General features: G+C 38.3%; 1 protein-coding gene across 2 annotated transcripts in view; it reads left to right on the top strand.

Moving 5' to 3' along the window:
- Positions 1 to 22775, top strand: part of TBC1D19 (TBC1 domain family member 19) — a 107946-nt gene extending 85171 nt beyond the window's left edge. Inside the window, exons 14-22 of one of the 2 annotated variants that reach the window (XM_065405188.1) lie at positions 4581 to 4665; positions 8891 to 8935; positions 9758 to 9844; positions 10300 to 10332; positions 12250 to 12359; positions 14572 to 14663; positions 20031 to 20146; positions 21331 to 21401; positions 22451 to 22775. In XM_065405188.1, the coding sequence (XP_065261260.1) occupies positions 4581 to 4665; positions 8891 to 8935; positions 9758 to 9844; positions 10300 to 10332; positions 12250 to 12359; positions 14572 to 14663; positions 20031 to 20146; positions 21331 to 21401; positions 22451 to 22525 (714 nt within the window). In that variant the 3' untranslated portion in view covers positions 22526 to 22775. The remainder of the gene's footprint in view (positions 1 to 4580; positions 4666 to 8890; positions 8936 to 9757; positions 9845 to 10299; positions 10333 to 12249; positions 12360 to 14571; positions 14664 to 20030; positions 20147 to 21330; positions 21402 to 22450) is intronic. The other variant, XM_065405189.1, reaches the window with a different exon arrangement.
- Positions 22776 to 27394: the final 4619 nt, after the last annotated feature.

The following is a 27394-nucleotide window of genomic DNA, read 5'->3' as shown; positions in this document are numbered from 1 at the left end:
GCCAGCCTGTTCTTTGTTTTTCCAGTAGTCATAAGTTAGTTGTTTCGTTTTTTTTTTTTTTAAAGTAGAGTTGAAGGGCACACAAATTGACTAAGTCTTGAGAAGAATAGTCAAAAATCTTAGTTTAAAAATAAAAATGTTGCTTGACAATGGCTTACTGTAATGGGTAATGAAGTGGTTAAATATTTTAAAAATAAAAAAATATAGTAATTATAAATATAGTATTGTGTGGATGCAGCAATGTCATTTTCATCATTTCTAACATTTCTAGCAAATAATTTCTAGTTAATTTACATGGAATTATCTACATTACTTCCCTTTAAATCTTTTTAAATGGAAGGAGATTACATTCATGAATTTCCTAATGTGTATTTGATTGCAGTGTCAACATAAATGTCATGGAGCAAACTTACCATTTTCACAGCACTTTCAGCTTGATTGGTCACAGTTGTTAGGGTGGGCTTGTTTAATTTTGTTTTTTATAGCTACATGAAACTAAATATGTGCCTTTTTGAAGTTAGTGTGCCCTATGTAAATCTGTGCTTAGGGTCTGGAGGAAAAAATAACCAAGAAACTGTGCTTAATGCTGCTTGTAGAAAATGTATACATTTTGTAATTAAATATATTTATTCAAATATATCTGTATATATAAAACTTTACACAATTCTTTTAAGTGTCCATTTCAAATTATATCTCTATTTCATCTCAATTAAAAGTACAATGACAGTTTTCAAATAAAAATATATCTGAATTAAAATGTAATTTATATTCTGAAAAGAGACTTCATAAAAATTACATCCCAGGTATCCATATTTATTCAGTCTCAAATACTTCTGACTCCTAAACAGAGAAAAATATACATAGAATATAATTTTTCTGTCAGTCTTAGCATCTCAGGTTGGGAGCTGAAATCAAACTGTTCTTTTGGCTCAATAAATATGTTACAGTTAGTAGTTATCTGACAGTCATGAAGAAAGAATAATTTTTTGTTGGCTCTACCGTGATGACAGACATAAAAGCTCGTCTCTATCAGTGCTGGGAAGCTTATGTCACTCTGACATAGGAGAGCAAATATGCTAAATCTGATAACATTTTTGCAGTCATTTCTCAGTACATAGCCACATTTGAAGATTTTATTTTTGTTTCCTTTCAACATTTAAGTCTTGAGTAATAAAGATGAATGTGATTGTAGGAATTCAAAGAAACAAAAACCTCAAAAAGTATTGGATTTTAGCCACATAATCTCCAATGACTTCAACAACAGTCACCTAGCTAAATCCATGTGTGTGCTTTTTAAAAAGTGCAGAGCTAAATTTGGTTCTAAGATTCGAAAAACAACCCTAAACTTCTGATCACTCCTTGTGTCTAATTCCATTTAGTACTTTATTCCATTCTGCAAAATGGTTTGTAAAAGAAGTATATCTCCTAAAGACAACCTTCATTTCCTACCTAATCTTCAGCTTCAACTAGTTCTCAAATTGTTTCATTCTGTAGACCACCAAGAAGCAGCTCCACAGACCACAGTTTACGAATCACTCTGCTATGGCATATTATTTGCTAATTCCAAATAAGTGAGGGGGATAAGTGGTTAAGTAAGAGAATTTGAACACTGAAAATTACAGCTTAAAAGGATATAGGAATCAGTTGTCTGTCTAGTACTTCATTTTTTGGCAGAATTAGTTATTACTTCTTAGATTGTAAACTTTTTGGGGAAAGGATGATGTCTACTTCTTAGGTTTGTACGGCACCCAAAGTGGGGCCCTGATCCTGTCTGGAGCATCTGGGCTTATGATAATATAAATATTAAATAATAATAATTAATAATATTGAGTTGTACCATTGGTTCTCATTTAGTCATAAATAGGGGTCTACTTAAATTTTTCGCAGGTTGGTAACAGCATAAACAGACATTTGCTATTTATGCAGTGACCAGCCTACAAAAAATTTTGTGATTTCTTTCCAGCATTTCTCAAACTGGTGACCCTGACCCAAAAGGGGGTGGCAAGCCTATTTGGGGTTGCAGTATTGCCATCCTTACTTCTCTGCTGCTACCGGCGGTGGCGCTACCTCAAGTTGGGCTGCGGGAGAAGCTGCTATCCGCTCTGCTTTCAGAGCTGGGTGGCGGGAGAGCAGTGGCTGCTGGCCAGGTGCCCAGCTCTGAAGGCAGCGCCACCAGCAGCAGCAGCACAGAAGTGTAGGATTGCATATTACTTCTGTGCAGCTGTTGGCAGTGGTGCTGCTTTCAGAGCTGGGTGCCTGGCCAGCAGCCATTGCTCTCCACTCTGCCTTCAGAACTGGGTGGCCGGAGACCAATTTCACAAGGGAGACCAGATTTCACAGTCCATGACCTGATTTTCACGGCCACGAATTTGGTAGACCCCTAGTCATAAATAATCCTTTGTGTGAAGAATACAGTGAGATAAAGTTGATCATTTTCAATTATTTGCATTGTGATTTCTACATTACATTTTTACCACTTTATAACTCTCCTACATTATAATTCAGCTCCATTGACATCCATTGTAAAATTCCTCTTTATCACATGCCCTATGATTTTATTACTTTAGGTTTATCCTTTGAATTTAGTGGTTAGTCCAATTTAGTCCAAAATTAAGAAGAAAATTAAACACCTCGTTAGTTTGTCAAATATTTGTATACTTTAAAAAGAGCTTGTGTTATCATGGTTTTCTTTTGGCTTTATTTCTCTTCTGTGTGAGACACAGTATTAATAGATTTTAAGGCCAGAAGGGGCCATTATGATCATCTGGTCTGACTCTCTGCAGAACACAGCCCAAAGTACTTCACCTAGTAATTTCCATATCAAGCCATAACTTTGTTTGAGCTATTGCATACTTTTTAGAAAGATATTCAGTCTTGATTTAAAAACTTCCAGACACGGGAATTCCTAAGACAGGGCTGCAGATAAACGTTAGATTCTTTTTCCTACTGGGGAACATTGTTTATTTCCTTTTTCAATTAATCTCTCCCACATCAGTTAATATATACTGAGTATTAACTTTGCCTGCTTATTGTTACAGTTTGAAGATGATTGTGAGTTATTCAATAACAGTATTTAATTTAGAGTATTTAAGATAGATTGTTTATTTTTAAAAAGATGTTTAAATATGAGAAATAGTTTGGGATTCAAAAAAGGTAAAATGTTATCACAAAAAGAATATTATCTGTTTTCAAATAGAAGTGCAAGTGGTTTACAAAAGTCGCAATTTTGCATGTTTGTTTTTGAAAACTTTTTTTTATTTTTTTAAATTTATTTTTAAAACCGTTTTATTATTTGAAAACTAATCACAATAATGTATTCAAAGAAAAAACAGTTTATTTTATTAAACAGAAAATATGTAATGAAACAGCACTACAACATTTAAAACATTTTGATCTTTTTTTTTTAAAATTGTAGGCCAGATCTAAAATATTCCCTATTAGAAACTATATTAAAGAATGTTTAAAATTGCAGAGATAAGCACTCAAGTCAGGAAACAGCAGACTCAACTTTAACTCTGCCACCTTGTGTATGTTTATGATGGTTCAGTCTTTGATTGCATGATAACATTCAGATCTTCAAATATCATATAATTTAATATGACACAATTTTTCTATAACTTCAGATTCATATATTTCATCTTTTATTATTGTTATACCTAGGGTGACCAGAGAGGAAGTGTGAAAAATCGGGATGGGGGTGGTAATTGGCAACTATATAAGAAAAAGCCGGGCACCAAATATCAGGGACATCTGGTCACCCTAGTTATACCTATTCCAGGATTGCTCACAATGTGCTAGCCTCTTTTCTTCTTCAGAATCTAGAATGATCTCCCATGTACAGATATATTTGTGTTCTTATCCTAAACTATTAAACACTAAATATGCTTTTTGACAGCGGCTGATATAGTGCTGTCTTCCTAATCTGGTATTTTCCCACTGTGGTGCAGGGCCACCCAGAGGATTCAGGGGGCCTGGGGCAAAGCAATTTCAGGGGCCCCTTCCATAAAAAAACAGTTGCAATACTATAGAATACTATATTCTCATGGGGGCCCCTGCAGGGCCCGGGGCCTGGGGCAAATTGCCCCACTTGCCCTCCCCTCTGGGTGGCCCTATTGTGGTGTTTCATAATAAAGTGAATGTTGAGAATATACTATATCAAGATATTCTGTAAAGGCTCTGTGTCTGATGGAGAATGTTAGGAACTGCACATACACAAAAATGCACGTGCTTCATTTGGTTATGCAGTTAGTACGTTGGCTGTCAGTCATGGTAATTGGGTATTGAAATAGCCTGCTAGACATGTAAGTGGTCAGTTACATGCATACATATAACTGCATACACAAATGGTTTACACACACATCTCGTCATACACTGGTCTGAAAATACAAACCTAGAAATCTTGGACCATAATGTGTTTCAAAAATTAAAATAGTCTCGTAAGAGTTTTTTCGCTATTAACTCTATAGCATTCGATAAGGAAGATCTTAAAATGAAACAACTGCCAGTGCATAATTTTGTGTTTGACACTGTTTTGTTCATTGAGCAAGTCAGCTGATGTTTTTTTACTTTGCTTTCTGCAGGTATTACTCTGTTTTTCCCGAGATACATCAGTACTGGAGCACTTTTCTTACAATAGTGCTACTCCACCCAAATCATACATACGAGGTAAAGAAAAAGTATTGTGTAAGATAATATGAAGTGTAGTGTTGATTGCTGCATGTAGTATACCAAAAAAGCAAATCTCTATGGACTTAATTTATGTATATTACATATGCACACAAAAAGTACATTAGAAGAACATAGTTAAGATCACAAAGTCAAACACTCAAAAGTTAGGAAATGCCAGAATTAAGGTTGCCTATGTATGTGCATTATGAAACGGTCTTTAATTACATGATCATATACTGTTTTTTCCACAGAACCCCTGCCTTATTCAGTGCACAGAATGAGCCAGCTGAGGCTGGGAAAATACTATAATTATTTATTTTACTGGTATTAGCACATAGGGTCCCCAGTTGTGGACCACGACACCATTGTGCTAGGTGCTGTACAAACACAGAACAAAAAGGCAGTCTCTGTCCCAATGAGTTTACAATCTGACAGACCCCAGATGGATACAGGCAGACCAAAGGTTGTGTACAGAGAAATAGTGAGACAATATTGGTCATCAGGATAGTCTGCAGTCTCCGCATACCAGCAGTGTATAGCTTTTGTCAATTTTACGTAGGCCTATTGACAAAGGAGAGTTTTATGGAGGGTTTTGGAGGAAGCTAATGTTAGTTTTGAAGATGTTTACAGGAAATTTCTTACAGGCGTGAGGGTCAGCATTAGAGAAAGCATGAAATATATGATCATGTCATTGAAGACTATATAATAATGAATACACATATGCACGGGCAATCTTAATTCTCGTGTTTCCTGATTTTTGGAGTGCTTGACCTTAATATTATTTTAACTTAGGTTTTTTTGATGTGTAATTTCCTAGGTTTTTAAAAAAGCAAACTGAAAAAACAAATTCCATCATATGTTATCATATTGACACCTACAGGGGTCATCAGCAGGGATTGGAACCTTGAGATCCACTGTACAGACCTCTGCCACTTGAGCTAATGGAGTAACTGATTGCAGTAGCAGGTTGTCATCCTCTGTGTGGACAAGTACTACGGGGGATGGGACATTTTGTCAGGGTTTTTACAGATATTTACTGACAGCAGAGGACTCAGGAATCTGCGTTCCATTCCAGGCTCTGGAGAGGAGTGTGTTCTTCTATCCATTTCCCCACCCCAAACTTGACCCCTTGCCTCATCACCTCCAACCTATCTCTTCCCCACCCCTGGCTCCTTGTCCCTTTCCCAATCTCTTTGTCCATCATATCCTACCCTTACTCTCTGCACTTTCTGTCCCACTCACAGTCTCTTGTCCAGCTCTTCATCTAATATGTGGGGTGTAGGCTCTGGGAGGGAGTTTGGGTGTCGGAGGCAGGGCCGGCTCCAGCATTTCTGCTGCCCCAAGCAAAAAAAAAAAAAAAAAAGCCGCGATCGGCGGCAGCAGTTCGGTGGCAGGTCCTTCGCTCCTAGAGGGAGTGAGGGACCTGCCGCCCCCGAATTGCCGACGGGGCTGCCCCTCTCCCTTGGCCGCCCCAAGCACCTGCTTGTTAAGCTGGTGCCTGGAGCCGGCCCTGGTGGGAGGGGGCTCAGAGCAGGGGGTTGGGGCACATGAGGGATTTGGGGGTGCTGGATACGGTGGGCGCTCACCTCGAGCTGCTCCCCGCAAGCAGTGACCTGTCCCTGCTGTTCCTAGGCGGAGGTGCAGTTTGGCAGCTTTGCACGCTGCCTCCTTGCCAATGGGAGCTCAGAGCCAGCACTTGGGGTGGGGTGGGCCGGCACCCCCTGCCGCACCGAAACTCCCTCCCTGTTAGTTAACTGGAATTTTTCACTTACTGGCACCCCCCCCCCCCCATTTCTCCAACATGCCAGATAAACAAGCTTTTACTGTATACAGACAATAAATGGTGTAAAGTTTTATTGACATAAGTTTGGGATAATTAGCTATATTACTCATGAATGGTGAAGTCATGAGAGAGTTACTTTAGATACTCTAAATGAGTGCCAATAAAATCCTACCCTGTCAAACTATCGTGTATTCTGTATATGCTGCTTACTTTATAAAAGAAAAACTCCCATTGACTTTAATAGAGCTTGAGTTTAACTGCATGGTACTTGGAAGGACAGAAGAATATAACAAATAAATTTTATAAACCTATGAAACTTTAGTCCAATATCCCTGGGCCGTCGTGCCAGGAGGGCCCAGAGCAAATGGTGTATATAATCTTGGAAAGCTGGGACTCTTCCCTTTCCAATCGTATACTCTCATTGCTAGTACATTCGTGAGATACTAGATTAAAGTTACCATTGGAGCAAAACTGAATGTTGACCATTTTGGATTTCCATTCAGTGTAATTTTATTGAGAAACTCCACAATTTGGTGAAGGATGAGATCGTTTCTTAGCAGAGTCATTTTAAAAAATGGTATTTGTTTGAACTTAGAAGTTTAGAACAAGTTCTGGTTCCAATGAATTAGTGAACAGAATGTACATGATACTGCAGCTTCTAATAAGTCTCAAAGTTATCCCATGTATATCACCACTATGTATGTGTTGTGTATGATTGTATATTTTTTGTGTGTGTGTGTATATAATCTCAGTGTATTCAAATAGCCATATTTTAATGTATTTGTGGTTAAATTTCTTCTTTATATGATAGTATTAAATCTAAAAATCAGATTAATTGTTACTAAGTCCTCCATTAAGTAGACAAACTTTCTCTTCCCACAGGGTTCATGTGTGTGTATATATACAGTTGGCCACAGCTAAACAGGGAAGTTTTTGATCCAGTTCTATTGGTTCCCTAGTATAGTAGAACCTCAGAATTACGAACACCAGAATTACAAACTAACAGGTTAATCACACACCTCATTTGGAACCGGAACTATGCAATCAGGCAGTAGCAGAGACCACCAAAAAAAAAAAAAAGCAAATACAGTACATCCACTGTGTTAAACCTAAACTACTAAAAAAAAAAGGGAAAGTTTAAAAAAAAAAAAATTTGGACAAAGTAAGAAAACTGTTTCTGTGCTTGTTTCATTTGAATTAAGATGGTTAAAAGCAGCATTTTTCTTCTGCATAGTAAAGTTTCAAAGCTGTATTAAGTCAATGTTCAGTGTAAACTTTTGAAAGAACAGCCATAACATTTTGTTCAGAGTTACAAACGTTTCAGAGTTATGAACAACCTCCTTTCCCAAGGTGTTCGTAATTCTGAGGTTCTACTGTACAGGAAACTATATAATGTAACACAGATTTTCTTGGTTTCCTGCTGGATTTGGCAATATCTCTCTCTCACTGCAGAGGATCCTACTTTATAACATTTGCAAAATGCAAAGAACAAGAGATGAAAACATATAATATTCAAAGAGATCCTTTTTCTTATCATAACAAATAATCATTTATTAAGATTTTTAAACCATGAATTTAAATAACTAGTAATAACTTATATCTGTTCTAGTTGAATGTTCTCTTTTATCTTAAAACTATAGAAAAGAAATTAAAAACGTCTTTTAAAATAGGTGCAGTTGTGTTTAAGAAAAGCACTGAAGTATGCCTCAAAATTGATGGTCGATATTTTTATTGTGGGTCTAAAAATAATTTTGTATTGTATTAGCACATGCTCGTTTTGCATAGAAATAGAAGAAATTGTGTGTTCATTTTTTGTTGTTGGCACCGATATTAAATTTGAAAAAAGGGCTTGTTGAAGCAATAGGGATTTTAAGATTTGAAAGAAAAATAGGTAAAGTAGTTAAGTTAGGGTACCCCTCCACTCTTCCAGTGATTCAGCCTTAATGCAACAATTTCCTTTTCCTCTCACTAACATTTTTGCACCTTACTAAGTGCTGTTCCTATGCATAGAACATTCTCCCTGTTCTGGTCTGCCAAGGCACTCTCCTTTTCATTTAAATCCCTTCTGAAAACTCACTTTTGTCTGCAAGGCCCACAGTGAGTGAGTCAGTTATACTCTTTATTAATTTTTATTTAACGAAACACAAAACATAACAATCCTATTATTGAACTCTTCCTTCTCCCTCATCTCCCCTCTATTGTTTGTCAATCTCCTTTGTTGTGTCACGTCTGCGTTTTACATTTGAGGAACACTATATCTTCTTTTACTATATGACTCGTGTGAAATGTTTTGCATGCTTGTGGTCAATATAAAATGATAAAAAATTCATCATTAATGAACTTTTTTAATGATATTACTGAAAAGTAAATAAAGTTCACGTTTCTAAAGAGACTTTTTACCATTTGAGTGTGTTTAAACCCATGTCTGCTCATTCACAGGAAAACTTGGCATGGAAGAATATGCTGTTTTTTATCCACCAAATGGTAAGAGTTATACTATTGCCTCCTCTAGTGGAAGATGGGAAAATTACTACTTTTTGCAATGCAAAAATAAGCTAAACTTAACAAATAAGCAGAATAAGAGTGAACCTTAGCCAGTAGTATAATGAGATTAAAGTTATTGGGCTAGAACCTCCCACTGGGTTATGTTGCTTTGCGCCACTGCAAAGTCAGGTTAATTCTAGCTTTATTAGCCACTTGAGCATTCTCTATGTGGGGGAATATTTTGATGGCATAGGGTCGGGATAGCAGCTCATATTTCAGTCTTCTTGATTCTTGCTTAGGGGACCTGACTGGAACACCACTTAATCCAGCTAATCCCCAGCTGCTCAGCACCTCTAGAAAGCATGCCATTGAGATGCCAATTTTAGGCTTCCGCTTTTGAACATTTGGTCTTGATTTTTAGACACGAATGTATGAATATATTCATCACATGAATGCTATTAATGTTACCCTTATTGCTGCTATCTTTTTTTCTCACTGGTCATTTTGTCCATATCAACCCCCCTCCCTTTTGACTTCTGCTGCTGGGTTTTCATTGCCCTTTATATCAAGTTCATGCTCTTTGTCCTTGCTTTCAAGGTCCTACGTCACTGGTCTTGTGTCTGTATCTCTAACCTTGTCTCCTTTTGCGTCTTCTCCATTCCAGCAATGATGCCAGTCTTGGCACATCCTCTGTCGCATTCTCCCACCTCTGTCTCCATGTATTCTTTTATGCAGCCCCCTAAGAATGAAGCATCCTCCTTAGACCCATTTGCCAAACACTTCCCTCTCCTCATTCAAATCCTCTCTGAACACTCATTTCAGCCATGTCACCTATGGGAAGTGAGATGATTTGGAAAAGAGAGGAAAACAGACAACACAACTGCCAAGATGTCTACATATCTTTACTGGGTACTGCATGAACTCATTATTGTAACTCTTTCTTTTTTTCCCTGTTCCATCCTTCTTGTCAGTGTATGGCCCTTGCTGGTTGTGTCTTATCTGAAGTTGGGCCCTGATTTCATGAAAGCACATAAGCACATGCTTAAAGTTAAACATGTGCTTATATTCTTTGCTAAATCAGGTCCTTAATCCGATCTTACAGGTGCATAAGGACATGCTTAACTTTAACCATGTGAGTAGTTCCACTGAAATCAGTGGGAATACCCCCTGTTTAAATTGAGCATGTGTGTGTTTGCAAGATCAGGGTCTAAGACTCTAAGCTCTTCAGGATATGGAATATGTCTTTAGTTGTTCCTGTGAAACACAAAGCTCAGTTTAGGAATTTGAAAAGGCAATAAATATTAATACTTCTATGGATAAATAGATAAAAATAAAAGGATAAAAGAACCCTCCTTATTTTGTAGGTGTAATTCCTTTTCATGGCTTTTCAATGTATGGTGAGTATGACTTTCAAATATTACTATTTTTAGTAACAATTCTGCATAATTTTTTGTAAATAAACCACAGTTTATATCACACCATCCACATATTTTTGGTAAACTGTAAACTATTCTTTTATGCATTTTAAACATTTATGTATTGCACGTGTTTGTGTATCCAAGGTGTGTATGCATAATTAGAAAAATGTCCAGACTGATCTCATTTGCTCTTGTTGTAACTTGCTAACGTGGGAGTCCCTATACAGAGAACTATTATTGGAGCAGCTGATCTCTAGGTCAGAAGCTAGCTTCATTCATAGTAATTGAATTTCAGTGTACACAAATGGGGAGAGAGGATGTCTTGCCAGGCTGCGTTATCTTTGTGCTGCAAATAGGCAAGAAATGTGTGTGAAGAGTGGTTTCTTAAAAAAGTGAATTGTATGTAAAAGGCCCACTGGCATAAGCACGTGGCTGGGACAGGTGGTGAGTGGCATCATATAATGGAATGTTCATGACTTACTGCTAAGAGGAAAATTACAAAAATGTCTTTTGTGAATACAATGAATAATTCACAAAACATTAGCAGCTTGTTAATACTGGATGGTTTGGGCTCTCTCCCTTTACTGCATTAGTATGTCTTCTCTGGAAATCCTGATTTTAAAAAAAAAAGTTTAGATTAAATGAACATGTCATTATGCCAACAAGAATTCCAGAAACACATGAATTCTGTATTTTGTGAAAAATCCTTTAGCACTCAGAACTGACAAGGCAGCTGGTACAAATGTACTAATTAAAACTGGTCCTGCCTCAGATGATGATGGAATGTTTTTGTTTAGTTAAGTTTTTGCTTTTTCTGATAACTTTCAATAGCTTTTCTGTTGTGAAGAGCATAGGTAGCCTGGGAAGTCAGAATGGGAGAGAAGCACGAGAGGTACTACTCCTAATTAGTAACTTGCATTCCCTACCATTAACAATACAGATTTAATCATTATTCTCTTCACTGTTTGAGCTACAAAAGATGGAGTGTCACTTGAGTATGGAATCCAGTTTGAACCCTGGTTGGCATAGAGAATCTGGGTCTTCTAAGTGCTTGGTTACAAACTCCTCCTAACCTCCTCACAGTTGATAATGTTGAAGTCACAGCCAGGAGTCCTTCACTTTCTCTACCTGACTGGAGGTCTGTTTTAAAAACTGGCTCTTAAAATGACTTAATGTTTAGAGTTGAAACAACCCTTTAGAAATCCACCCAGCTTAGTTTAATTAGATAGCAATTTTTTGAATCAGCTAATATTTAAAGGACTTCATAATGGTTGCCCAGTAAATGTAAATTTTCATCCAGATCTTAGAATGAGTATGCAACTGTCCATATATCCTTTGACTGATTATACTTACATGGTCTTGATTACTGAAGTATCTGAGTACCTCATTGTCTTTTGTGCATTTACCCTCACAGCATCCCTGTGAGGTAGGGAAGTGCTATTATTCCCATTTTACAGATGGGGAACTGAGTCCCAGAGAGACAAAGTAACTTTCCAGCATACACAGGAAGTCTGTTGTGGAGTACGAAATTGAATCCAGGTCTCCTGAGTCTCAATCTAGCACCCGAACTACTGGACCATCCATCCTCAAAACATATTTTTGATGCTCATGCAGGGCCGGGTCTATGGAATAGGCAGGATCCAGTTCATTCTGCCTCTTGAAATCTATAGGGTTGTAACATGGGCTACAACATTCACCTTTGCTTGTCATTTCTTTTAATTATAGGATCTAATATTAAAAATAAATATACCTTTCTAAATAAATCAGAACTAATTTATAAATTTATTATTCTAAAGAGATTATTGGCTCGTTTTTCCTCCTACTTCATGCACTTGCTCATTGAACTATTTTAACAGTTTACAGTATTGAGTCAATTAAATTCTTTTATCATTTCAGTTGCTCCACTTTGTTTTCTGTACCATGAACCTTCCAAATTGTATCAGATATTCCGTGAGATGTATGTGCGTTTTTTCTTCAGACTCCATTCCATCTCTTCTCATCCTTCTGTAAGTTCATTAGGAAATAACACCCAATCAGTCTATATTTCTATTTGTTATTGAACAATAATGCATAGTAGCATGATTTTATTTTCTTAAGTGTACATGGCTGAGTTATATCTCTTTAACTATGATAAAAATGCCACACACGGCTGAAGTAACATTATACAACTTTATTTGAAATCCTATAATTTATACCTCAATAATAGTACAATTATCTCGCAAAGACATATTTAATAATACAGTGGTCATGCTGTCAGGCTTTGGGGGGAGCCAAAGCTTTTATATAATATAGGCCTCAATTCAGAACAGCACTTATGGATGTGTTTAAGTGCCTTCCTGAATGAGGCCAGTTAGTTGTGTGTGTGATTCAGAGGTAGTAGATGATGGACTGCAATGTTCTTTGAGTTACTCTGTACTATAATTATATTGGATACCTCTATTATTAATGCTCAGTTCTCATAAGAGTCTTATAGTTTATAGGTTTAGTCATTACTAGTCATTTTCAAAGGGGTCTCAACTTAGCCCCTTTTTACTCATGCATCTTTGTGTATAAACATACTTGAATGCACTTTTTTAAGCACTATCATATGCAGGTGATGGAATTTGTGTTAATTCTATCACTTGCATGTGCAAGTGTTTGTGCATGCAAAGTTGTTTATACAAATTCAAGTGAATTTTTGAAAGTTTTGATTGCCTTATTTTTTGTTTATGCTGCTCACAGTATTAACTATTAAAGTATAACATTTTTCTTTTCTATTTCGTATAAAATCTGGTTGTTAATTACATTTTGATAAAATACTTTTATTTAAAAGAAAATGGTATTCATTTAGCTAAGCATACAATTTTGAAAATTCCCATGATTACATGTTCTTCTTGCCCTACATAAGCTATAGAAAACGTTTTAAACTGACAAGTGTTTTTTCCATTAAGAGATTTTATAAATGAAGAGACCAATCATATTTCCAATTATGTAACAATGTATTATGAATTATGTGAACAGCACAGAAGAATGTCCAATAAAATTAAAATATGAGGGCCATTAAGAGTCCATTGTAATACAGCAACAGAGGGTCCTGTGGCACCTTTAAGACTAACAGAAGTATTGGGAGCATAAGCTTTCGTGGGTAAGAACCTCACTTCTTCAGATGCAAGAGTGCATCTGAAGAAGTGAGGTTCTTACCCACGAAAGCTTATGCTCCCAATACTTCTGTTAGTCTTAAAGGTGCCACAGGACCCTCTGTTGCTTTTTACAGATTCAGACTAACACGGCTACCCCTCTGATACATTGTAATACAGATTTTGTTAAAAAGTGACTTAGAGCTGATCCTGCAAATGCTTACTCTTGGGAATACCAGTTAGTACTGTGAATAGTCACATTGATGGTCAAATAAATAAACAAACATCACAGTGGTAGATATTCTGTTTAGTAACAAACAAACATTTACACGATTGGGCCTATGCTTTGGGATATTAGCAGCATAGTACCCCAGTGTATGGGAATGTAGGCTAGTTTCATGATTTTTAAAAGGAATTTTTAAAAAGGGGAAAATTTTTAAATGTTATTCCACAGTTTAGATCACTTAACTTGTCCTTGTTTGTAATAATTTGATTTGTCACTTTTTCTAATTATAAAAGATAATTCAAAAAGCCCTGTTTTTGTCAGTGACCAGGTGTAGTGTAACTGGAGTCTATTTTATCAGACTAAAACTAAGACCACATAGGTTGTGTACTACTGGGTCTTTAATAGACTTAGAGACAGATTTTTAAAAAGATATTTAGGCACCTAAAATACAGATAAGTGCCTAAGTGGGATTTTCAAAAGTACCTAGTCACCTAACTACTATTGAAGTCAATGGGACGTAGTCATTTAAGTGCTTTTGAAAATCCTGCTTAGGCACCTATCCGTATCTTTCAGTGTCCATACACTTATAAAAATCTGGCCTTTAGACCTTAACCCTACAGATATTACACATGAGTGACTTGGAGTTGAATGTGACTACTCATTATATATACAGTTACTCAGGAGTGGAAGTGCTTGTAGGATCAAGGCCTTAGAGGTTGAAGGTATCTGGTTTGCTCACGTTACTCTAGTTGTGTATCACTGATGTATTAATGGTTTGTCTTAATGCTTAAATTAAAACTATATTAATATTTAAATTTGAATATATGAGTAATAGTGAATATATGTTTTCAGGGTGTGGTGTTGTTGTTTTGCTAGGGCATCGTGTCACTATGTTTACTGTTTGAGACACTTCTTCAAACCCATCTCCCTCAGCTCTTCTATCATCTTCGAGAAATTGGGGCGCAACCGTAAGTACTTTTTCCCTGTTTCACCACTTATTCATGACAATAACTGTAACTCATGTTGTTCTAGAAATGCTGTTGTGTGATATTGTAACTTAACAATTATGGGGAGATTTTTAACAGCCCAAAGGTCAGTTAAGTGTCCAACATACATTGAAAGTCAATTGGAGTGGGTTGCCTAAATTCCATGTGTGCTTTTGAAAGTCTTCCCCTACAGGTCATAAAATAGAAAATGGGCTTGCATCTTTTTAAATTCCAGCATGAAGCACTGTACTTCCCTCTTTGACAATTGAAGGGTGAGCATATTTGCTTTGTTTGGGCATACCTTAAACAAACAATTTGTTTTAAGGTATGCCCAAACAATAAAACCCCTGAGAATAAGAACTCATAGGAATTCCAGTATTGCAGCCAAAAGGAACTTCACAAGAATTTCCCTGGCCTACAGGGTAGATAGTATATCAGGAAAATCCTTAAGATCTTTTCTGCTTTGTATATAAATGCCAAATTCTCAATGTGTGATTTTACCCAGAGGCCAGATTCTACAATTAAGATTGGATATTAAACAGACTTCTGCTTTCTTTATATTACATTTTTGATTGAATTACTGAAAAATGAACTCATAGGAACCAACTCACTGAAATCAGGATCTGATTTCCAAACAGATTTCAATAATTCATGCCAGATCTGCTAGGACTGTCTCAGTTTATTTCTTGGGGAACTGATGGTTGGATTACAGTGTGATACCGATCTGCCAGCTTCTCAAAGAGAGAATATTAAAAGAGCAACAGTGAATTATCCTAATGCAAAGGAAAGATGGGAAGAATTGTCAGAGGCCCATATGGCTCCATCAGGAGCTCTTTTATGACCTGAAAATCAGAAAAGGAGTCCTGCAACAAAATGGAAATATGGACTAATTGCTAAGGTTGACTACAAAAGAATACCACAGGCATGTAGGGACAAAATCAGAAAGGCAAAGTCACAAAATGAATTACACTTAGCAAGGAACATAAAAGGAAATAAGAAGAGGTTCTGTAAGTACACCAGGAGCAAAAGGAAAGTGTAGGATGAAGGAAAATGGTTCTCTGTTTAGCAGGGAAGGAGAGCTAATACCAGACAACATCAAGAAGATTGAGGAGTTTTGCTTCAGTCTTCACTAAAAAGGTTAATGGTGACCAGATATTCAATATAATAAATATGAACAACAAGCAGGAAAGGAACACAAACCAAAATAGGGAAAGGACAATTAAAGAGTATTTATATAAGTTAGATGTATTCATGTTGGCGGGGCCTGGTGAACTTCATCTTAAGGAGCTAGCTTAGCAAACTTGGAAACTGTTATCAATTACCTTTGAGAACTTGTAGAGGATGGGTGAGGTCCCAGAGGACTGGAGAAGGGCAAATACAGTACCTGCCTTTAAAAAGGGGAAAAAACCAGACTCCAGGGAATTGTAGATCAGTCAGTCTAACTTCAATACCTGGAAAGATACTGGAACAAATTATTAAACCATCAATTTGTAAGCAACTAGAGGATAATAGACTTATAAGGAATAGCCATTATGAATTTGTCAAGAACAAATCATGCCAAACCAATCTAATTTCCTTCTTTGACAGCCTAGTGAATAGAGGGGAAGTTGTCTAGATGAAATTACTAGAAGATGGATGCACAACTGGTTGAAAGTTGTTATCAAAGAGTAGTTATCAGTGGCTTGATGCCAAACTGGGAGGACACATCCAGGAGGTCACGTAGGGGGCTGTCCTAGGTCCAGTACTATTCAATATTTTCATTAATGAGTTGAATAATGGAGTGAAGAGTATGCTTATAAAATGTGCAGATGACACCAAATTGGGAGGGGTTGCTAGCACATTGGAGGACAGGATTAGAATTCAAAATGATCTTGACACTTGGAGAATTGGTCTGAAGAAAACAAGATGAAATTCAATAAAGACAAATGCAAAATAGTACACTTAGGAAGAAAAAAAATCAAATGCACAACTACAAAATGCAGAATAACTGGGTAGGTAGTAGTACTGCTGAAAAGGATCTAAGGTTATAGTGGATCATAAATTGAGTATGAGTCGTGTGACTAAAAAGGCTAATATCATTCTGGGGTATATTAACATGCGTGTGATACGTAAGAAGTGGGAGGTAATTGTCCAGTTCTGCTCGGCACCAGTGAGGCCTCTAGCTCCAGTACTGTGTCTAATCCTGGGTGCCACTCTTTAAGAAAGATGTGGACAAATTGGAAAGTACAAAGGAGAGCAATAAAAATATTAATTGTTTTAGAAAAACCTGACATATAATGAAAGGTTTTTTTAAAAAGCTGTGTTTAGTCTTGAGAAAAGAAGACTGGCAGGGACCAGTTAAGTCTTCAAATATGTTAAGGGCTGTTGTAAAGAAGACAGTGATCAATTGTTCTCCATGTCCAAGGTAGGACAAGAAGTAAAGGGGCTTAATCTGCAGCAAGGGAGATTTAGGTTAGATATTAGGAAAAACTTCTCAAACAATAGGGGTAGTTAAGCTCTAGAATAGACTTCCAAGGGGGGGTTGCAGAATCCCCATCATTGGGGGGTTTTAAGAACAGCAAGAACAAACACCTGTCAGGGATGGTCTAGGTGTACTTAGTCCTGCCTCAGTACAGAGGGCTGGACTAGATGACGTCTCTAGGTCCTTTCCAGCCCTACATTTCTATGGTTCTATGATATGGCACTTACCAGCATAAACACTTGGAGCCAGAGACAGTCATTTCCTGTAATGTTTGTATAACACCTATTATAATGGGGCCCCAACCTGGTTCCCCTGTAGATGATACTGTAGTATAAATAATGATAGCTTTTCCCCAGATTTTTAAGAAGCGAATTACTAGAATCATAGAACTTTAGGGTTGGAAGAGACCTCAGGAGGACATCTAGTCCAACTCCTTGCTCAAAGCAGGACCAACACCAACTAAATCATCCCAGCCAGGGCTTTGTCAAGCCAGGCCTTAAAAACCTCTATCAATGGAGAGTCCACCACCTCCCTAGGTAACCCATTCCAGTGCTTCACCACCCTCCTAGTGAAATAGTTTTTCCTAATATCCAACCTAGACCTCCCCCATTGCAACTTGAGACCATTGCACCTTGTTCTGTCATATGCCACCACTGAGAACAGCCTAGCTCCATCCTCTTTGGAACCCCGCTTCAGGTAGTTGAAGGCTGCTATCAAATCCCCCCTCACTCTTCTCTTCTGCAGACTAAATAAGCAAAGTTACCTCAACCTCTCCTCATAAGTCATGTGCCCCAGCAACCTAATCATTTTCATTGCCCTCCGCTGGACTCTCTCTAATTTGTCCACATCCTTTCTGTAGTGGGGGGCCAAAACTGGACACAGTACTCCAGATGTGGCCTCACCAGTGCCGAATAGAGGGGAATAATCACTTACCTCGATCTGCTGGCAATGCTCCTACTAATGCAGCCCAATATGCCGTTAGCCTTCTTGGCAACAAGGGCACACTGTTGACTCATATGCAGCTTCTTGTCCACTATAATCCCCAGGTCCTTTTCTGCAGAACTGCTGTTTAGTCGGTCCCCAGCCTGTAGCAGTGCATAGGATTCTTCCTTCCTAAGTGCAGGACTCTGCACTTGTCCTTGTTGAACCTCATCAGATTTCTTTTGGCCCAATCCTCCAATTTGTCTAGGTCACTCTGGACCCTATTCCTACCCTCCAGCATATCTACCTCTCCCCCCAGCTTAGTGTCATCCACAAACTTGCTGAGGGTGCAATCCTGCCTATCATCCAGATCATTAATGAAGATGTTGAACAAAACTGACCCCTGGGGCACTCCGCTTGATACCTGCTGCCAACTAAACATCGAGCCGTTGATCACTACCCATTGAGTCCGACAATCTAGCCAGCTTTCTATCCACCTTATAGTCCATTCATCCAATCCATACTTCTTTAACTTGCTGGGAGACCGTATCAAAAGCTTTGCTAAAGTCAAGGTATATCACGTCCACTGCTTTCCCCATATCCACAGAGCCCATTATCTCATCATAGAAGGCAATCAGGTTGGTCAGGCATGACTTGCCCTTGGTGAATCCATGTTGACTGTTCCTGATCACCTTCCTTCCCTCCAAGTACTTCAAAATGGATTTCTTGAGGACCTGCTCCATGATTTTTCAGGGGACTCAGGTGAGGCTGACCGGTCTGTAGTTCCCCGGATTCTCCTTCTTCCCTTTTTAAAAGATGGGCACTATATTTGCCTTTTTTCCAATCATCTGGGACCTTCCCCGATCGCCACGAGTTTTCAAAGATAATGGCCAATGGCTCTGCAATCACATCAGCCAACTCCCTCAGCAGCCTCGGATGCATTGCATCTGGCCCCATGGACTTGTGCTCATCCAGCTTTTCTAAATAGTCCTTAACCTGTTTTATCACAACTGAGGGCTGCTCACCAGTGCAGCAGTCTGGGAGCTGACCTTGTGTGTGAAGATGGAGGCAAAAAAAGCATTTAGTACTTCAGCTTTTTCCACATCATCTGTCACTAGGTTGCCTTCCCCATTCAATAAGGGTCCCACACTTTCCCTGACCACCTTCTTGTTGCTAACATACCTGTAGAAACCCTTCATTGTTATCCTTCACATCCCTTGTTAGCTGCAACTCCAATTGTGCTTTGGCCTTCCTGATTACACCCCTGCATGCTCGAGCTTCCTTTTTGTGTTTAAGCTCACAGAAGATTTCTCTGTTAAGCCAAGCTGGTCACCTGCCATATTTTGCTCTTCTTTCTACACATCGGGATGGTTTGTTCCTGCGCCCTCAACAAGGCTTCTTTAAAATACAGCCAGACCTCCTGTGCTCCTTTCCCCCTCATATTAGCCTCCCAGGGGATCCTGCCCATCAGTTCCCTGAGGGAGTCAGTCTGCTTTTCTGAAGTCCAGGGCCGTATTCTGCTGCTCTCCTTTCTTCCTTTTGTCAGGATCCTGAACTTGACCATCTCATGGTCACTGCTGCCCAGGTTGCCACCCACTTCTACTTCCCCTACTAATTCTTCCCTGTTTGTGAGCAGCAGGTCAAGAAGAGCACACACCCCTAGTTGGTTCCTCCAGGATGGGTGTCTTTGGTTTTAGGGCTTTGGGTGGAGGTGACTTAGAACCCTTTCAGTGGGTTTCGTGGATTAGGAAATTTTATATTAATAAAATTGATTTGGAGCCCAGTCATAGAAGATACTGAACGTTTCCCTACAAGTCTTGATTAGGGTTTCAGGACACTACTGCAGCGTAAATATTAATAATAATAATAAATACAAAGACTTGCAGGTCATGGAATTCTTTTTGAAATGGTGTATCTGTAATTTGTGAGAGAAATATAATACTTTCTTGTTTTCCAATTGTTTACAGACTACGAATATCATTTAAATGGATGGTACGAGCATTCTCTGGTTACTTAGCTACAGACCAACTTCTTCTTTTGTGGGACAGAATCCTAGGATACAATTCTCTAGAAATTCTCGCTGGTAATGGAAAATTTTATTTGTCAATAATTTTAAAGATAATACATGCCAAATGAAAACAGATGTTACCAAGAGAGGAAAATTCAATTCCTTTTATGTGACTGCTGAAAATAGATTTGCTGAAAGTCAATATATATTAAATAGGTAAAGCAGTAATTCATGCATTTTCCAGTTCTTACAGGAATTGTCAGTGAGTTAAATGGTTTTATTGTGACTACTTCTCCAATATTATTAGTAGTAGTATTTTCTTTTGATAGCATTGATAACATGCTAGCTGCTTTGTGAACATAAAAGAAGGTTTGTATGTTCCCTGCCCCAAAGATAGTGTAGTGCATAGTCTAGTTTACGTTAGTTTGTCACTGCTATACAAAAGATGTTGTTCTCCCTGCCCCCCACCCAGGAAAAGATGACTCCTTTACTATCAATAGGAGTCTTAAAAATCCTCCTTATTTTCTACTACTCTATACCCCTGCTCTTTAGAAATGTGAACTTTATTTACTTTTTTTAGTAACATCATTAATTAAGTTAATTAATTATAAATTTTGTATCTTTTTATATTCACAACAAGCATGCAAAGCATTTCACAAGTAATTTAGAGTGGACTTAAAAGCTTGCTTTTTTAATTGAAAATATCACACATCTGATTATTACAGAGGCACAGTGTGAGGCAAGAAGCTAGCCTGGGGCAGAAGCTCAATAAAATAAAAAGCTCTTGCCCTAAGAATAGACAATTAGCCTTTTAGTTAGATTTGCATCTGTATGACATATGTAGAGAGAGAATATCTCGCTTTATGAGAGAAACTAATTTTACAGCCCAAAAGCAACATAAATGAGCCCTTTGTTCACTTTATGCATTGAAATTTTGCTATTTAAATAAATGTTTATCCTCTGCCTAGAAAAGAAACAATTTAAAATGTTATTTTTAATCATGTCTTTCACACAGTTAAAACCCAGTCACCTTAAACATATTACTCAACTTTTTCGAAAGAACACAGTAACATACTTATTCATTTTTATGAAGGAGTAGCCACATGGTAAGAACTAGAGCACTGAAATCCACTACTTACTATCCTTCAAAAACAGAATGATTGCTAAAGAGAGAGAGTGTGTTAATAATTTTAGATCAAGATTAATTCTAACAATTAATTAATAGGTCAGCAGTTTAAATATTGTGCATTCTTTTTCAGTCCTGGCAGCTGCTGTGTTTGCTTTCCGAGCAGTGAACCTGATGGAGGTGACATCACTGGCTGCAGCTGAAGTAAGGATAAGTTTCAGTTAGAGGAGATTGAAATAGTTCTTGATGCATTGCCAACCAGAGCAATTTAAGCTTTAGAAGTACATGGCATGCAATACAAAGCTCTCTGCTTAAATTCTTATCTTAGGTAAAAACTCAGAGGAAGTTACAAGAATATAGTGCATAAAATTCCTTTTTTGGCACATGACAAAAGCATGTAAAATATTATAAACAACACACTCTCATTGAGCTCTTTGTGTATCTGAGATGAGTTTTTTCCCCACTATTTTAGTATATGGTCTAAATTTATTCTACTAATATGATTAAAGAATATTACTCTTAAAAATTGGGGAGGTTTGTACACTCATTTTTATTAATAAATATAAAAAGATAATTGCTTCTATGCCTTTTGATATTACATAGATTTTAAAAGGTTGCTTTTATCAAATAATGAATTTGAAATTTCATCTTCATAAATGTCATCTTGTTATATATGTGAAAACTGGCCAGAGTGAAGGTTATTGTTACTAATTAGTATTTTTGTTAATTTTCCCCCCCCAAGAAGCTGATAAAATTCTATTCTATATTATGGAATGTTGGTGATGACTAGTTATATATTTTTTAAATATATACTTCCATCAGATGATGATTCACTTTAAGTCATCATTAAAGTCACAGACTTATCTTACAAGTGCTACCCAAGACACAGGATAAAGATTCATAATGTACAGTTATTTTTAGAAGCAAGTTGAAATGTTAGACCTCTTGTGCCTGGTATCATGGGTTTATATTTGAAGTAAGTCTAAAGGGTAAAATAAAGTGACTTTACTTGCTGTCTGTACATATAGGTGCACCTTTTTTTTTTTTTTTGCGCATTGAAATGTTAGATTGAAAAATCTGGGGAAAAGGAATCTCCACAGACTGATATGATATAATAGAGTTTAGAAGGTAATTATTGTCAATATATTCTGCAGTCAAGTTTGCCGCAACTTTTTCTGATTTCTTAGGTACTACTTCAGAGAAATTTGATTCAATTTTCAAGTTTAGCAAATCCTTTTTGTTCTTTTTCCCAGGCTGTACTTGCTGACCTTTCAACCCTGAAGGTTATGCCTCTTCTTCAGATCTTCCTGTTTGCCACTGTCACTTGATCTGCTTCAAGGTCACTGACACCACACATCCAGTCTTTCATTAGAAACTAATAATGAACTATGCAACGTCTGCATAAAACCAAATTAAACTGTATGTATATGTCACTTACAGATCATGTTCTCTTTACAGTTAAATGCAAGTTTTTCTACATATAAAATAATAACTTTACACACTAACCTGTGCATTTGCATGCTGCTGTATTTCAACATAACAGCAATAGATATAACTGATGAGGTATGAGAATCATTACTTGTGCATATAAATAACACAAATCAATGTATAAAATGCATGTAAAATGCAATAAAACAAAGGTAATGCAGTTAAATTCTTGATCTAATATGAGTGCCGTAACAGATCCACTAATATCAGATTGGAGAAAACTGTCTTTCATCTGATTATAACTTATTCAAGCCCCCACTACAAGAATGTCAACTCGAGAGTACAGTAACACTTGAAAATGTGCTTTAACTTTTGGGAACTTTTATGTCATTTCCTAGGAGAAATCAGAGAAATGCTTCTGTTCCATTTCTGTTTTCCAGGAGTCCTCTTCATGTTCTTCCCCATTTTACTTATTTCTTTTTAATCTATTGATTCCCCCACAGCCTTTCTAAGGGCTGGTCTACACTGGGGGGGGGATCGATCTACGATACACAACTTCAGCTACGCGAATAGCGTAGCTGAAGTTGAAGTATCTAAGATCGAATTACCTGGGGTCCACACGGCGCGGGATCGACGGCCGCGGCTCCCCCGTTGACTGCGCTACCCCCACTCGCTCTGGTGGAGTTCCGGAGTCGACGGTGAGCGCATTCGGGGATCGATGTATCAAGTCTTAACGAGACGCGATATATCGATCCCGGATAAATCGATTGCTACCCGCCAATACGGCAGGTAGTGAAGACGTACCCTTAGATATCTATCACTAAGTATCAAAGGATGAGAGTTTCAAAAGTGCCTAAGAGAGTCTTGCCTTGCAAAAAGTGCTGGATATAGCTTCCTCCAGAACTTGTCAAAGCCTAGCTTTAAGTGAGCCAAAGCAGTTCCTGGAGAATGTGCTCATCACAACCTTCCATATGGAGCTGGCTAACTGGGATAAAAAGGGACTTGCACCTTTAAGAAATCCTTTATAATGGGTGTGGTGGAGGGGGGAAGCTTGCAGGGATGGACAGGAAAAGGGCAGAGAGCAGGGCCAGGTTTGGAGAAGGACACTGCACTGCCCTTTCTGCTCACGGGAAGAGCGGCAGTGGGGGAGGGGTATTTATTCCCTGTACAGCCATGGCTGACAGCACCCACCCACCCATGAACTCAGCAAACCTCTTGACTTGCTGTGGGCATTACAGTAGTTCCCCTTTTCCTTGGGGCCTGGGAAGGAATTTTTCCCTCTGCACTAGATTGGCTAAAGTGAGGTGGTGGTGGGGGTTGCTTTTCCACAACTGGTCTGGTACCCAGTGGGGTGAAGCAGAGGGGTTAGGTTATAATGTCACAACTTAGTAAGTAAAACTAATTGCGGATGTGCTGTGCAGGTACTCATTATGAAACGGATACCATTATCAGATAAAGTGGTTTGGAAAAAGATTGGAAGGAAAGCATCCTGTAAAGGGGGCTTGGGGACTCCTACTTCTTCTACAGTGGGGAACTGACCCTCCTCCTTTTCCTAGGCCCTTTTAAGAAAGCCAAGGAAGCGGGCTTGGTGCTCCTACGTCTGGAACAGTGAGGAGCCGACTCCCCTTCTTTTACGGCAGGGGCTCTCAAACTGGGTGCCGGGACTCCTCAGGAGGTCAGGAGGTTATTACATGGGGGGTCGCGAGATGTCAGCCTCCACCCAAAACCCCGCTTTGCTTCCAGCATTTATAATAGTGTTAAATATATAAAAAAGTGTTTTTAATTTATATGGGGGGTCGCACTCAGAGTCTTGCTATGTGAAAGGGGTCACCAGTACAAAAGTTTGAGTCCCACTGTTTTATAGCCCCTTCCCCCCACTTTCACCTCATATAAGGGGAGGGTGGAAGGGTTCCAGCAATTAGAATGCTGGGACAAGACTGGAGGTTATATGGAAATTATTAAGAAAATGATAACCTGGACTGTACAATTTGTTGCCGGGTACTGCCAGATATATTAAGTGAATAAAGTTGCAGCCTAATGAAACAACATCCATTGCCTTCTGTTTTTCTTCCAGCATGGATACATAATTAAGATGGCAGGTCTTTCTTATCCCCTATCCCACACACCCTTTTCGAGACCTGTATGTGTGTGTGGCCTCTGCTGGTCCAAGAGCTCAGGCTTCAATTCAGGATCCAGCTCATATCCCTGCATGACTGTGTATTGCACTGTCACTAGACCACCAGGTGGCCCATCTTCTGTTGATTATAATTTCTTTTTATGATTTTTCCAAGGATTCTGAAATACTAAACAGAACCATTAGGATTAATGTGTTACTTCATTTTAATACCTAAAAAAGGATTATAGTCAAAATTGAGTGAAGTGTATAACATTGTATGCCCCATGCATTCACCATATCACTTTATTTTGGACTTTCAAATACAGTATGGATGTGTGTGGAACTTGACCCTCTATATTTTAAGAGAGATCCAGCTTCCATTTACACTAGACTATTATCTACATTATTCATATACAGCATTAACAATGCAAATATTAGTTTTGTATAGACCCAAAAAAAGTACTTATACCTTGCATATAAATTGGGCATGCTGAATGTATGACAGTAAGGCTATGTCTACAGGGCAATGTAAGCCCGAGATCAAGTCTAACCCCCTGGCATCTACACACCAATGTGTTAACCTAGGGCTCAAACCTAGTGTCCCAGCACTCTGCAGGGCTGGAGGGTCCAAGCCCATGTTAAGCTGGGATCTAGCATCCGAGCCCTATTGCTTTCCTGTGTGCACACAGCCTTGGTCTGACTCGAATCCTGGAAGTCCTCTGGATGTATTCCAGAGATCCTTGGGGCAACTTCCTTAGTCCTCTCTCTGCTGACAGTTTGTGGTGCAGTCTATTGCAAATAGAAGCCACACCTCCCTATGGAAGCCACACCTCCCTTTGTCAGTTTGAGTACATTGACACTTCTCTTATGATTATGGCCATGCAGTCAATCTCAAAACAAACATCTAACAAAAGAGTTAATTACAAACCTATTTTAAAATAGTAGTATCGCAGAAGACTAGGACCTGGCATGTGAATTGAAGGCTGACTATATTTTTCAATGGACAGGAGTAAACACAATTTGTGCAAGACAAAGAGTGTGGCTAATTTTTATGCTTTGTATTTTTTTTTAACAAATAAGTTGAATCTCTTTATATACCTACTGATTAGGACACAAATTAGATTTTGGCAAGCAAGGGCTCAATGTAAGCTCTGGGATTTACTAGTGACTCTATAGTTAGTTTTATCCAGCAGTTTTTTGGTGGTTCATAGAAAGAAATATTTTGTACTTATATGGCACTTTTCATCTGAAACCGGGATTAGTTATAGTTCCCAAGACCCCTTACTAATGGTAAATCAGTACAAATGAACTGTAGATAGCAGTGGTATTTAATTGTTTTCTATCTGTATAGAATTGCATCCTAACTTTTTTGTAACTAGTGACATGATATTTTTCCTCGTTCCACTTTCTTTAGATGCTTTTAGGTTACAAAAAAAAAAATGTTGCTTTGAAGGCCGATTCTGGTTCATTGATGCTGATGTGAAGGTTGGACTGTGGAAAACTGGCATTGTTACAGCTTACAAAGGAAGTTAGTTATTTTCAGTATTCACGTTACTAGTGAAAAATTTGATTTCACCAACTTGACAGACGTATAATTAGATATTTAATTTTAGTTCATGATACTTAGAATATGCCAGACAAACACAAACACTTAAACTTAAAAATGTATTATAAACATTAACCTTTACCAAAACCAACTTACAAAGACTGCTATTGTTAAAAATGAAATGCAAGAAGAGTGATACTAACACCTGCTTCTCCAACACACACTTTCCACATTCAGGCCAGAGGACCCCACCTTGTCCCTCTACCCTACAATACATAGAATCGTAGGACTGGAAGGGACCTTGAGGGGTTATCTAGTTCAGTCCCCTGCACGTATGGCAGGGCTAAGTATTATCTAGCCTGGGGTTCTCACAACAAATTTTTTGGTGGCCTCAGAGTAGGGCCACCAACTCTTGCTGGTGGCCACTTTGATAATTTTTCCTAAAATACTTAATTAACTTTAGGAAAAACATATAAATAAGAACATATACACATCCAAATCATAGTTATTTATGTAAGGGTTTTTTGCAGACTGAGTAATAAAAATAATGTATGGTTGTCTCTATTCTTTACTAGACCTAAACAGAATAGAAATACAGATAACGTGCATGGCATGTTCTTGTCTTGTTGTTTCATTGCTTTTTTGGTTGCATTTTTGTTTGACTTGCTAGCTAGTAAGTCTGCTTCTGTGAAAAATGATATTTGTATGTTTGTTAATATCACTTCTCACAGCAGATTTCTTAGCTAGCTGGGAGGCAGTGAAAAGTGATATTAACAAACATATAAATATCACTTCTCACAGCAGACTTAATCAGCCCTGGCAAGCTAGGGATAAATTAAGCCTTAGATGAGGAGGGAGGTAGTGGAGGCGATGGGTGATGGGGTGGAGGGGTCAAGGGATGGAGTCTGCCAGGTCCTGCAGCTGGGGGGCCACAGCCTGTGACCAGAGCCCGCCGCTGTGCAGTTGGAACCTGCCCGGAGCCTGCCCCAGGGCTGAAGCCAGAAGCCAGAGCCCCACTGCCCTGGGAAGGTGGGGAACTCACAGGTGTCTGCTCTTCCGGCATTGTGGCTCCAGAGGGGGGCAGGGCCAAACCCATCCTGGCGGTCC

Source organism: Emys orbicularis, chromosome 5 (genome assembly GCF_028017835.1).
Source record: "Emys orbicularis isolate rEmyOrb1 chromosome 5, rEmyOrb1.hap1, whole genome shotgun sequence".
NCBI classification, from domain to species: domain Eukaryota; kingdom Metazoa; phylum Chordata; order Testudines; family Emydidae; genus Emys; species Emys orbicularis.
Note: the sequence above shows the minus strand (reverse complement) of the source record. Positions and strands in the feature narration are given on the sequence as shown.